This window comes from Apteryx rowi, unplaced genomic scaffold (genome assembly GCF_003343035.1).
Source record: "Apteryx rowi isolate R43461 unplaced genomic scaffold, aptRow1 scaffold_42, whole genome shotgun sequence".
Lineage (NCBI taxonomy): Eukaryota > Metazoa > Chordata > Aves > Apterygiformes > Apterygidae > Apteryx > Apteryx rowi.
In genome coordinates this window covers 1,743,989-1,757,113 of record NW_020450665.1, presented here as the reverse complement: position 1 = coordinate 1,757,113, position 13,125 = coordinate 1,743,989, and the positions used below count along the sequence as shown (strand labels likewise).

Here is a 13,125-nt window from a genome sequence, read left to right as displayed (position 1 = left end):
CTGCAAATTAGTTACTGTGCTTATTTTAGCTGCTCTGCTCTTTCACTCTGCAAATCTCTGTGGCAGGGAAAATGATAAGGCTTATGGGAGCTAGGTGAATTTTCAGTGTGGGCTAGATTCAGTCTTTTTGCATCACCAGGAAAAACAGAAAATCTCTCTTAATTAGTGAACAACAAAACTGTTCAAGCACTAATAACAATAAAACAAATAAATAAAACTAAGTAAAACTGCCTTTTTTAAAGAGATCTTTTTTAAAGAGATGCTTTACATAGTATCATGCAAGAAATATAAGCACTGCATTGCTAAAGAGGCAGCAAGAAATGTAGTCTTTCAAATCTAAAGCATGTAATGAAAATAAAAAATTGAGATGCAGTTAAAAGTGGTCAGTAGGATAAAATGTCTTCCAGAACAGCTTAAAGATATTTAAATCCAGGTAGATGGGATTACAATTTTTTAAGTATTACATACATTTACAAAAAAACCCCAACTTTTAAATGCCTAAATTCTGGACTGTTGCTGCCTGAGAATGCACCTTTTTTTCTAATACCTTTTGTTTATCTGAAGTTACAGATATATTCCTTGTTTTGAAACAGATACGTGGTGGAAAGCTGATGATCTCCAATACAAGAAAAAGTGACGCTGGCATGTACACTTGTGTTGGAACCAACATGGTGGGGGAGCGAGACAGCGATCCAGCAGAGCTGACTGTCTTTGGTAAAGCTACTGAAGCTTTTGTTTTGTTTTCACTCAAACTTTTGTTTTCTTTTTGCTATAAATGTCATTTATTGAATTTACCTAGCTAAGTCATCAAAATATGTGACAAAAAAAGGTTAACAATATACAGTAGTATTGTCTAAGCTGCCTTACACAGTTTCCTAAAAAAAAACAGGTTTCAAAGGGGGCAATGTCTAAATATGGAACTGTGATGGCCCAACATTTTCTTTCTAAGCACATATTTTAAATCTAATTGGAGGTCCTTAGTGATATGCGTATGCTCAGAAACCATAATCCAGGAGATAATGCTCTCCCTCACAAAATTGTCAAATATAATTGAGCCACTTTTAACCCAGTTGACAGTGCCTACTTAACAGAGGTTTGGACCAGCGCTGCCTGTTTAAATAATTCCTCCTTCCTGTGGGATTGTGAAATCAAACCTTTGTCACAGAGCACAGAACAGCTCAATTGCCCAGTAAAAAGTCCTTGGATAAAATCCTGAGATCAGCTCATTGAATATATAAAGATACATCGTCTTTTTTTTTTTTTTTTTTTTAAAGGGCACAGAACAGCTTTTTATTATGTAAGCCAGGGCATCACATTGGTTTTTGGTGTTGCCAAATGAATCAGAAATGGGTAGGTTTCCTGCATGACACAGCTGCCAGACTTGATGGGTGAGGCAAGAAGTTATCAGGATCATTTGCCCAATGGAGAGCTCTAGAGCAAGAATAGAGTAATACTGAACTTAGAGTTGGATCCATTCTGCTAACAGCTGGGTGAAAAGCAAGGTCATAAAACTTTCTGTGGTAGATCCTGCAGTCTTCCATTTCTATTCACTATTAGCTATGTTCCTATAGGAATCAGTCAAGAGGTCTTGAGCAAACAAAAGAAAATCAATAAGGAAAAAAACCCTCACTGCTAAAGAAAAATGTATAAATACAAAAGAGAAAGAGAAATAACTATAATGCTCCCTCCTGCTACTTTCTTGATACATAGCAGAAATCCAAATAAGACTTCTTGTGATTCCGGTAAGACTTTTCATAGAGATCCTAAGCTCCTTTGTAAAGCAGATGCTCCTAATCTGTTCACCTTCTGCCTAATATGGTACACCAGGAAACCCAATCACAAATACTACTGTCTGTGTTTGCAGATATATGCATTTCAATGTTTGTTTGTCCACCTGAAAAACAAACAAACTGTGGGAGTCACACAAGGCATAGAAAGGTTTCTGTTAGGCAAGATCCATGAGTGACAGAGGATTTGTTACTCCCCAGTGTTGCAAGACTGTAAAGGCTTCCACTTTACTTACTTTGTTATGGATTCAAGGAAGCATATGAATTTTAAAAATTTAACTCATATACCTTGCAAAAATGCTGAAAGGATCTCTATCAAATTATTATCTCCATTGCAACTAATATGTTGAGGTTATGCCTTTATATAGATGTAAAAGAGATATAAGGTATCTTCTTCATCAGTTTAAGTATTAGGTTTGCTGTGTAAAATGTAAAATGTTATATAGTCAATTACAACATTCTGAAAAATTGTTACAGGATTTAATCATAGCAATCAACTAGTAAAATACAATCTATTTTGCAAGTACTGTACAAAATCAGYAATAAATGAAATTATAAGTTTCATTTTTTCATAATTGTGTTAGTCTATCTGAAGAAAATTGTATCTAAAATTTCCTTTCTATATAGGTATCTTCCTATCTAAAATTCCTTTTCTTTCAAGGTATTCCCTTTCTATCTAGGGCATGGGATTCCCTTCCTATCTTGCCTTTTGCTATATGTGAGTAGCATGCAGTAAGCAGGTGCTCAAGTTTCCCATTGTCTGACAAGACAATTCATTCATCCTGTGCTGCCGCCTGGCCATGAAGCTTTTATGTTCCAGCATATTGGGCTCGCCCTATAGATGTGTCCAGGTTAGTCCTGGTCTGCCCCATAGGAAGGAAGGTGCCTTGGATTGGCCTTCCACCAGTAGCAGAGTTGTACCCCTTCCCAACTGCACCCATTCCTGGACTGTAGGCAGGAGCCTCTGTGTGTGCACAYGCATGGTGTGCTGGAGGGCATCATCCATGATGTATTCAGAAAGCAATTTGTCTGTTGGATGCTACCATCAGTCTGAGCGTACGCAATAAATCCAGCAACTCTGGGAAACAYCAGGTCGGCTGTGCGTATTCAGATTGGCTTTACTGAATGTGGGCAAAAGTCTGGTTATCTGTTAAAGTTCATAGCCTTCCTCTGCAAGCACAAGGCTCTGACTCACAGGTTTGGGAAACATGGGAATAGTGCAAATGCAAAGAAAAATATGCTAAAAATAACATAATGCTTAGATATTACTCAGGTGCCCAACTTCAGCTGTTCTGAACATATTTGAACATAGGCTTTATTGTTAAAATGAAGGTATGTTAAGCAGGATTGAATAATGTGGCTGGCTAGTCAACAACTGGTGTTGATTCTGGAGAGTAATGTATATTAATTAGCTGATTATTAACATCTCTACTCCTTTTCCAAATAACAAACCAAAAATCCCTTTCTCCCCTATGAAGGGGGCCTTAGTAAACACACTGCTCTGCCGGAAATGGAACTGTTTCACACCAGTTCTTAAACCTTCCCAGGAGTCAGCCACTTGTTACCTTTGGCTCTGCAAGTTTTCCTGTAATACCTGAAGTTAATTTCTGCATGTCACTCATGACAGATCTCTGGTTGCCTGTGCAATAAATTGATCTTGAGGCATCACTCTGGAAAACCTGAGCCAGTGTGATGATGACTGGTGGCCTGATAGGAACAGCGGGGAAGCCTAGCCTAAAAGATTACACCTTTCTTGAGTTAAAAATAAAAAGAAAAGGTCAATGAAAACCTTGGAAAGAAGTGGGAGGAGAAAAGTTTCCCATGTGCAGAATGTATCCACTCAGATGAGTGCCCGTTCAATAACCTTTACTGAAAAGTAGTTATGGATAATACATGCAGAACCTTTACAAAATACGTGATTTTTTTCCACCCTATCTGCATAGGAAACATAATTTTGAGCACTTAGGATCTAATCCGCAATGAGTTCCAGCATATTGTAGGTGTCTGTTCAGATTGCATTTCTTTTGTTCCCCAGTCATGATTCTTCTACAAGCAGAAAATTGCCAAACTTTCACAGTAAAATGTCATAACACAAACTGATTATATAAACAATGCTTCCCAAAATTATTCCTGTGTTTTGAATAGAGACACTGATGCCATTAGATTTTGTTAGTCCTCTCTTCCAAGCACTACTGCTAGCTTTTGCCTTTATGGGGCTCCAAGGTGTAATCTTGGAGCAGAGCAAGATGACAAAGGTGGCCTTTAAAGAAAGTTAATAAGTAATCCATCAATCCTAACATTCACAAAAAGACGCAGCACGGTACTTTATTATTATGAACCTACTGTATTCTAAAGGCCAAATTCAGAAGTGTAAGTGATACAAATTAGGCTGGTTTCCTTGTGTTTAGGCTCATATGTCCTGGCTGAACAGAATTCAAGCCAGATGCAAAACAGAAACAGTTTCATGATTCAATGTGTAAGAAAGCTTGGTATGCAAATACCTAGTATGAAGCCAGAAATTAAAGAAAGTAAGGATTACCATTTAACTAATTTCTTGTCATTTTGTCATGCTATTGCACTGTTCTCAAGTTTTCAAGATGGTTTGATGATTTCAAACTCCTTTTGTTTCCTTTGGACTTAAAAAGCAAATTTGTAGAGAATGTACAAAGGTGTATCTTGTATATTGATTCTGAAGCCCAGTGGAATCAGTGTAAGCCTTAATATGTTGACTTCAAGAAGCTGSCAACAGGCAGTGGAAAAAGACTGAAATGCATTTAGAAGAGCTTCGAAAGAACGTGAAGCATAACTAAGAAAAGGACAAAAATATCTTAAAAGATATGTCAATTCGGCTATATTAAAGACTGTTTTAGACTAATCTTTGATTTTTAGCCTTGGTACCTGAATCTTTTTTCAGCTAATAAGGTCCTGTGGGATGAAGATGTATTTTTGTCTGATGCTTGAAGTATTTACGTTTGATGTTCTCCGGATATTGTCAGGTTGAAAGAGATACAATAGTTCCAGAAATAGTTTACTATAGATGGCATGATGTTAGGGGAGAAAATCCAAAAGCCCCTTAATGAAGATATTGTGCCCCATTTTTTTTAACCTTCCTGAACTCTGACTGTATAGATGGCCTTAGTAGAGWGTCTTGTCCCGTCATATCCTGCAAACTAGTCCCGAGTTTCCCAACCACAGGGAAAACCTACCTAAATCAAGTGTACATTCACAGTTCAGTTCAAGACAGAGAAACCAGCAGTATTTATTTTGTCCTTTAAAGCAAAGGTCTTCCTGTTTTTCTTCAAATCCTTACGTTTTCCATTTACAGTGTGCTTATGGTAGTTTGTAAAAAGATGATTTGGCTTTGCAATATTTGTCATCCAAAGATACTGACACATTGTAATAGGGTAATCATACTACTCTGAAAAAGGGTCTGATTTAATCTCCAAAGTCTGTACCTAATGCTCAGAAAAAGCTGCTCCTGACACTAGCACAACAGTAGATGTGTGTTAATAGAGAAAAGCTCTAATGATCAATAAAAATCATTCCAGTTTGTTTGCATGTGCCTCTTACAGTGTTCAGTGCCTTTATTGTGCAAGCTCGCAGGATCTTGGTTAATGTTTAGAGTGCAGAAGTTTGCAGTATCACCACAAATACTTATTTCTCAAACGAAAAAGGAATAAAATGCCCAAAGAGAGGCAGTAGAAGAATATCTTTAAATACGAAACCATATGGTTTTGCAACTGTATTCTCGCTTATTTGAAAAGTAGTCAGCACATGCAAATTTGGTCAGCACGTGCAAATTCAGTGTGATTCTAGTATCCTGTCTACTTCCATATCTTCATTTTTGGCAGTAACAGTTTTATCTTGTCCAGATCATGTTGTGGTTAATGAAATATCTACCATATTGAGAGTGTTCTGAAATGAAACTTACTTCTGTCAATTTAATGTTACTTTCCTTTGTGTACATAAGAACTCTAGGGTGAAAAAAGGAGGCAGGAGTTTGTTGGTTGCTTGCTTGTTTTTGKTTTTTTTTGKTTTTTTTTGTTTTTTACTATTTACTGTTAAATCCTTCCCCAAGGTGAGCCTTTTAATACAAGTTTCAGTGCTTCTTTCTAGAACAGGAAAGCTTTTTTTAAAAATGATACCTTCTCTCCAGGAAAGAAGGAGAAAACAGTTCTAAATCAGATTGAGTCCCTGCATTATAGGGACAATCAAATCCTTCACTCCAGCAGTTGCCTCAGTAGAGAAAATATATTAAGGTAGTTAGGATCGTTTTAATTAGATTGAGGTCCCATATATGGTTGTCTGAGTTTTTGAGGAACAGAGAAAGGGCAGTAATACATCTGAAGGTCATCAGAGTCTCTATAATGGACTGTGATACATACACCAGTTGTTAAATAGAGGAAAAATTGAGTTCTGGGGTTAACTTAAGTCAGCACCCAAAGCAAGGAAAGGATTCTGTTTTACCGGCTAGGAGGAATTCTGTAGACTTACATCCATTGAACTATTTAACCAAGGTTTTCTTGCAGTGCATATCTCAAGCACTGCAACATATTGTAGGTGTCTATCCTGATTGCATTAACAATCCCCTTTTATAACTGCAAGCAAAGTTTATTCTGAAGTTATAAAGGTCACCCTAGTAATAGCACAACTGGTTGACATGACATATAACTGTGACCTATTTTATAGTTCTCTTCAAAGATTTTTAATATTCATCAGAGAAAGTCTGGGCAGCGGCTACTTTATTTACTCAGTGAAAGCTTATAAAATAGCTGTATTAAAAACAAATTTATATGTCTGTAATTTTAATTTATTGTTTTTGCTTGCTGTTTCTCAAGTATATTACATTCTGAATACTGTTGACAGAGTAACAGTGTTTAATTATACCACAAGGCTTTATTATGGGCAAACAATTTAAAAAGGAAAAAGTCAAGAGAGATTTTCTGAGGTTTGGCTCTGGAACTATATTTGACGTGGTTGTGTGAGGAAACCTTCTTTATTTAGCATGTTCAAGCAAGTGGTGCTCTGTCTCCTGAGAGATTAACATTGTAAGCAACTTATGCAGGTGACTCAAATCCAGTTAATCTCACATAAAGAATGTTAATTGCATCGGCAATGGCATTCACTCTGATCACTTTATAGCTGTATAATTAGCTGTTGGACATATTCAAGGGGTTGTCTGAGTGATACAAATGCAGGAAACAACATGAGAGAGAACTTGTTCTTTCCTGATTCACACTGTGCAAAATGCAGAGATGATGGCAAAATGGAAATAACAGTTATTGTAATTTGCATGTCCTTGATAACTGTGATCTGCACTTACATAGCTATTTATCTTCTAGCAAATTCTTAACTGTTGTGGAAAATACACAATTTTGAGAAGCTGGTCTGAAAGAAACAGGTATACTCTTAAATTGCCTTGATGTGGAATAGAGTGATTTACCTAGTGGTCTTTGGACCACTTACTGCCTCAATATGTGATAGGAATTTATTTTCTCATCCTCTGTAGAGAAACATTTATAGACACAAGTAGCAATTTCACAAGTATGCGTACATTAGTTTCTTAGATGTTTACAGGCAGCTTTTATAAACATGGTGTAAAATACTTTTTACTCACAGACCAAGTCAGCATGCAGGCACCTGCAGAGTTATTTAAAATTGTAGGAATGATACAGGGCCTCTAAATCACCTTGACCTATGAGGATACAGTTTTGGATCTGAATTTCCTAGTTTAAGATCATCTGAAATGTAGTGTGTATTGTGTTTGAGCTCAGAGCAGTGCTTGGGCTGAGCTCTTTTAGTTGAGAAGTTGTGAATAGGATTGTTACAAACCTACAGAAAGTTTCATTAAGATATTCCCTTTTAGATCCACAAAATTACAGACAGACCAAGGATGTTGCCTATCATTAAGGTTAACAACTATTGTTTTAGTTACTTGGTTCAGTTTTAATAAGTTTGCCAAACTAAAACTGCTTTATCCCAAGTTTTCCATGCCTGATGTCTGCTTCACATGACTTTTTTATTTTAACTTTGCTAGAATAGTTTATTCTTTCCTAAGAATATTGAAAAAGAATATGTGCTAGCTCATGTCAAGTTCCTGCAGTTGGGAGGTGAAAGATGTAATTGGCGGAAACTGGGGAAGGATTCAAGGGAGAGGAATGGATGAAGATTTTTGTTCTGAGAAAACAAAAGGGACCTAAAAGTTGACAGGAAATAACTACTATGCCAGGGATATAATTTTTGGCTTTTCCAAATAATTTTGTTTAATTTAAATTTAGTTAATTATGAACCTCTTGGGAAAAAAATCATAAATTCATACTYCACAGAGACCAGGTAGAGTGTAGTTCTTAACAGCATTTTTCCTGCAACTGTGGTTTAGTAGTCCTGTAAGTCTCCTGGGGTGACTCTTGGTTACTTCAGACAATTTTTCTTGTAGTAATGTTTTGGATGGACTGTATCTGGGTGGCACAGAGGAAAGAAGCTCCAATGCAGTTCGAGTGTAATTGAAATGCAGAGCAGAAGAGAGTCAGTTTGGTATAAGACATGAAGAAGTTAGAGGCATAGGTAGTTGGAAGGGAGACTGGACTTGCATGCTTGCTTGGCGCAAGCTGTGAACAGCAATATTCTGAGCTAGGAGGAGACAAATCAGCTTGTGGAACCAGACTGCAGCTGGAAAAAATTGGCAAAATTAGTGACCAGAACAAGAAGGGGTCTGAACACTGACACAGGCTGGATGGGACACATAGGTACAGGTAGGACCAAACCTAGCTGGAGATTGGGAACAGGCAGAAGACTGAATGCAGGTGCACAGAGAAGGAAAAATCTGATGAAGAGAGAGTGCCTATTTAAGGAAACTCAGGACAAAGAGCTGTAGAGAAGACTGGACATAGCTAATAGACAGACTTGAAATGGGAAATAAAGGCTGAGATTTCAAGGTGGAGAGGAAGACTAGAACTAAACTTACTTGCCAAAAGCTACTGGGACTTGCAGGGGTGGGGTGGAGAACAGGCAACATGAAGAGTGGCACAAGAGCAATGGTGTGGGAGAGATGGGCAGAAGCAGCTCTGCTCCTTAGACACATTTTTATCTCTACCATCTGGAGAAGAGCTATAGGTTCTTGAGTGTGTCTGTTCTTCTGCTGGCAAAATATATTTTTCTCTGCTAMTGGCTATCCCTGCTTGTATAATGGAGTTCCTATGTGATGCTGTGTAATTCATTTAAATTATTAATAGGTGGTCACCATTTTTGTGTTCCTCATTTTCTCACTTAAGATTCTTATTGGTAGAAGTTCTGAACATTTTACCAGCTGTGACTAAATTCAGTGGAAGCTAAGCTTTGGACATACAAAAAGAATGCTAAATTCTCAAAAAACATTAGCTGTTCTGTGTCTCAAGTTGGGCATACAAATTTAGCAGATATTTTTACCTTCCTTTCTTAGTTCTCCATCACACCTCAGAGAAGAGTTGTGAAAATAAGCGAGTTGTTTATGGAGCATTACGATAGGTATAATTGAGGTCATGAGGAAATTAATAATTCTGTCTTTGGAGTGAGATTTGAGTAATATGACAGGAGGCCACCCACTAAACAGTACAACTAAAGCAAAATATTAAACACCTGTTCATTAAAAGAATACCAACAACGCAGAGATGTTTGAGGAAAAAATAGTATGCGATCATATAATTGCAACCAGTCCCATAAGGCATAAACAGAAATGGAGCAATTAAAGGATATGTAGACAGCCTTAATTCTGGCACTTCTTAGGTGCTGCATGCTTGACTTTGCAACCTCATTAATGTAGTTTTAATGTTTTGTATTTGTGTATAATAAGCATGGATAGCCAACCTATAAACTCAGTTCTGTAGTTGCCAACTTGCAATGTGTGAATTTTGAATGATTTTTTAAGTGAAGTCATATTCCTCAACTTGCTGAGAATGAAAGGTGATACACAGTGTGTAACCAGTTTTAAATGCCTTTAAAATAAATACTGGTCTTGAGTGGAAATACTGTTTCATATAACTCGGTCTTATAGCGGTTTGCCTCTGGCATAAATAATTTATGACAATAAAAGTGTGGGTAGGAGAGGACAGAACAAAATTTATGCAGTCCAAAGGCAACTTGGAAGCTAACCCCAGTGACATCCTTTCAAATGAAATTACCGGTACGTTGAATTTGTACCAGTATAACTGAGATCAGATTGTGGCTCTGCATCTGGATTTTAAGCAGGCCTGTGCAATATTATGATGATTAATAATATTTGTAGCTGCGCAGGCTAACATAACAAGGGTAAACAGAACTTATTATTCAGAGCATAATTTAGTTTTCCATGGTGAAGTTAGTGATGGAGATCAGGGAAGATTTGACCTCTGTACAGTAGTACACAATCGGCTGAGATGCATAACACAGAGTTTGTTTTCCTCCAAAGCATCAAGGTATTGATTATTGCCAAAGGCAGGATTTCTCCATTGGCAACTCATATATTCTTAGAGCAGACAGCAGCTTTTAAATCACGCTCTGTGCATGCAGTGGTGCAGAGCCAAAACATTCACAGAGAAGGGCACAGTTTTGTAGACTTTTCCATTGGTGTGGCAGGTGGGCAGTCAGTTCCAGCACACGCTTCATTCTGGTGGCATTCAGTTTGTACACGAGGGCTGGACGTGACAGCCACCACGTCTCCAATCTGGCAGTCATCTCTCGAGCTGTTTATGCACATCATCAGTTCCACTTGTCTGAATTTGTGGAGCTCAGCCTCCTTTCTTCGTTCTGTGCGTTGGTTTAAAAAAAAAAAAAATGCTGAAAAGTCAAAAGTTTTAATGCCGACACTGTGACTCACTGAGGAATTTTCATGTCTCTCTCCAGAGCGGCCCACGTTCCTCCGGAGACCGATTAACCAGGTGGTGCTGGAGGAGGAGGCAGTGGAGTTCCGGTGCCAGGTGCAGGGCGACCCACAGCCCACCGTCCGGTGGAAGAAAGATGACGCGGATTTACCAAGAGGAAGGTGAGAATAATGTTCATGTTCTCAACGCTTTTACATTTCGATCATTGAATAATTCTGGAGTCACTCCCTAATGCATATTGTTTGTTTTCAGAAATTATGGGCAAGTTTTATTTTCCGTATCTCTGGCGTATGGCACCAAAAAATGTGTTCCAGGACCAGCAGAGTAGGGGAACCTGTTCTAAGTTGAATTATTCAAGTAATGGATTCCCGTGGAAGGAAAGAAATTGATGCAGATCTATTGTGAATACAGTGGTGTTCACTGAATTTGCTGGAGGAAAGTAAAAATGTTTTAGGAATGTACTAGTAAGGCTACTATTACCAGTAGTCTTAATAATAATGTGCTGGTATCAATAGGGAGAAAACTTGGCCTGGGAGTTGCAGAGCTGCTCCGTCACACTGCCTGAATGAATTAGAAGCAGAACACTGGCAGGCTTTGCTGGCTCCTTCACCAATATCTGCTGAATGTCAGAAAGAAACCTTCCTCTTGCGGAAATAAAGGAACAGTCAGGAGTGGAAAATAAAGTTGAAATGCTTCATCTGGAACAGGCCAGTTGTGTTCAAGAAAGATTCCTTTAATCTGGAACAGATACAGAGCAAATTCTTGAGTGATCAGGAGGATGGGAGTCTGTCTTATAAAAGGACACTACATTTACTTCACTCTTTTTAGCTAACAACAGAGTTTGGTCCCTGCTTTCTGGAACTCTCTCTAATAGATGCTGAACCATTATCAGATTAAAAAAATTTCAAAACAGAAATAGGTCTGGGAACAGGAATGAGAATCCAGGTCTCCCTAACCTGCCCTCTCCTTTAGACCCTGTGAATCCCGTTTTATTTTTTGCTCAGTGCAGTTAAATTCAACAGGAGACATGAAGAGTACCTTTTTCTCCCGTCACAGCTGGTTGTTCTTCTCCATCAGTGTTGGTCATTCCTAGAATGCTGCAGGCATAATTTGAAGAAAGGAAAAATCCAGGTCTTCTGTTCTTTCAACAAGTGCTGTAAACACGGGTTTTCTTTTATGTAGGCTGGCTGCCAGTGTTATTTCTGCTCCTCCAATCATGATCTTTAAGAAAGAGCAGCTGCAATGGCGTTTGTGACTCRTTTGGTCCTGTCAGTGTATATTAAGTGTGCTGTGAGCACGCTACTAGATTGGGCCTAACTAAAACAAGTTAGACATTGCTGTCAGCTTTCTTTATCACAGCAAGCCGTATGTATTCATCCCAACAAGGTGAAATGCGGTAAGACTGTTATCTGGCAGTCTTCATCCAATTTCTAAATATGACATTTAATGTCACTTACAACTGCATGAAAACCAGTGGCAAAATTCCTGATAGCCACACAGCACTTTGTCATGTTTATGTCTTGGGTTTATAACCTTTCGTTTCTCAGTATCAAAATATTTAATAAAATAAAAAAACTGAAATTGGAGAATACCTGTCTCAGTTTCCACATTCTCAACTCTATAATATCTCTTTTTTGAATATGCAATCATTCATTTAAATAGATTACTGTCATTATTAATTTAGTGATACATAATACAGAAAAAACATATTTCCGTATATATATATATATTTAAATTTTATCTTTCTTTGAAATTTAAAACAAATTAAAAATTAACATAGCTTTTTTGTTAATTACATTGATAGATGTGTATGCATCCAATGCATAAAATGTTATTTCAAAGAGCAGACTTTTTGATGTCAAGATGAATTTTTCTATGCATTGTAGAGTAGCCCATAGTAAATATGTTGTGCTTCAGTGATTTAGTCTTGCTATTTCACCGCTGCTGTTGTTTTAAACCCTGACTACTTTTAGATCTCATAAGTAGAAGTAATACATGATGTACTGACAGTGCCTTTGATTAAGTTGCATGTTCCATGAGTTAATTTGCTTTTAATAGCTTTGTTCCTTCTTTGTCTTTTATACTTGAAAACATAGTGTTAGTACTATGTGTTTTGAGATTGTTTTTCTGTTCATTTATGATCTCTAAGGAAGAAGAAATGAAATAGAAAGTATTAGAAGAGTTTTCAACTGTGCTGTTAACTAAAAGAAGGGGAGGTTCATCAGATAATTTCTGATGATAATCAACTTCCAGCACAGAAACTACTCACAAAGTTTTGTTGGTTTTTTACATGCCRTTTAACATTGCATTACCTGTGTTTCAGCATCTAAAAATGGAAAGTGGGAATATGTCTTTATTCATGTCTGCTTCCCAGAATATCATAGGGATGGGCAAGGAAAGGGCCACAATGCAGAATCGCACACTGGAGACCTTGTCACCTGATAGAGGACTGCCATAGCTGCTGCTGATGTAGGGACTTACCACCACCTGAACCACGTGTGTTG

The 13,125-nt window shown here is 37.6% G+C and overlaps 1 protein-coding gene across 1 annotated transcript in view; it reads left to right on the top strand.

Annotated features, from left to right (window-relative positions):
• The window catches only part of ROBO2 (roundabout guidance receptor 2), a 427,700-nt gene that overhangs the window by 275,129 nt on the left and 139,446 nt on the right, over window positions 1-13,125 (top strand). Inside the window, exons 4-5 of the mRNA XM_026075995.1 lie at window positions 594-714; window positions 10,644-10,782. Coding sequence (XP_025931780.1) covers window positions 594-714; window positions 10,644-10,782 — 260 coding nt within the window. The remainder of the gene's footprint in view (window positions 1-593; window positions 715-10,643; window positions 10,783-13,125) is intronic.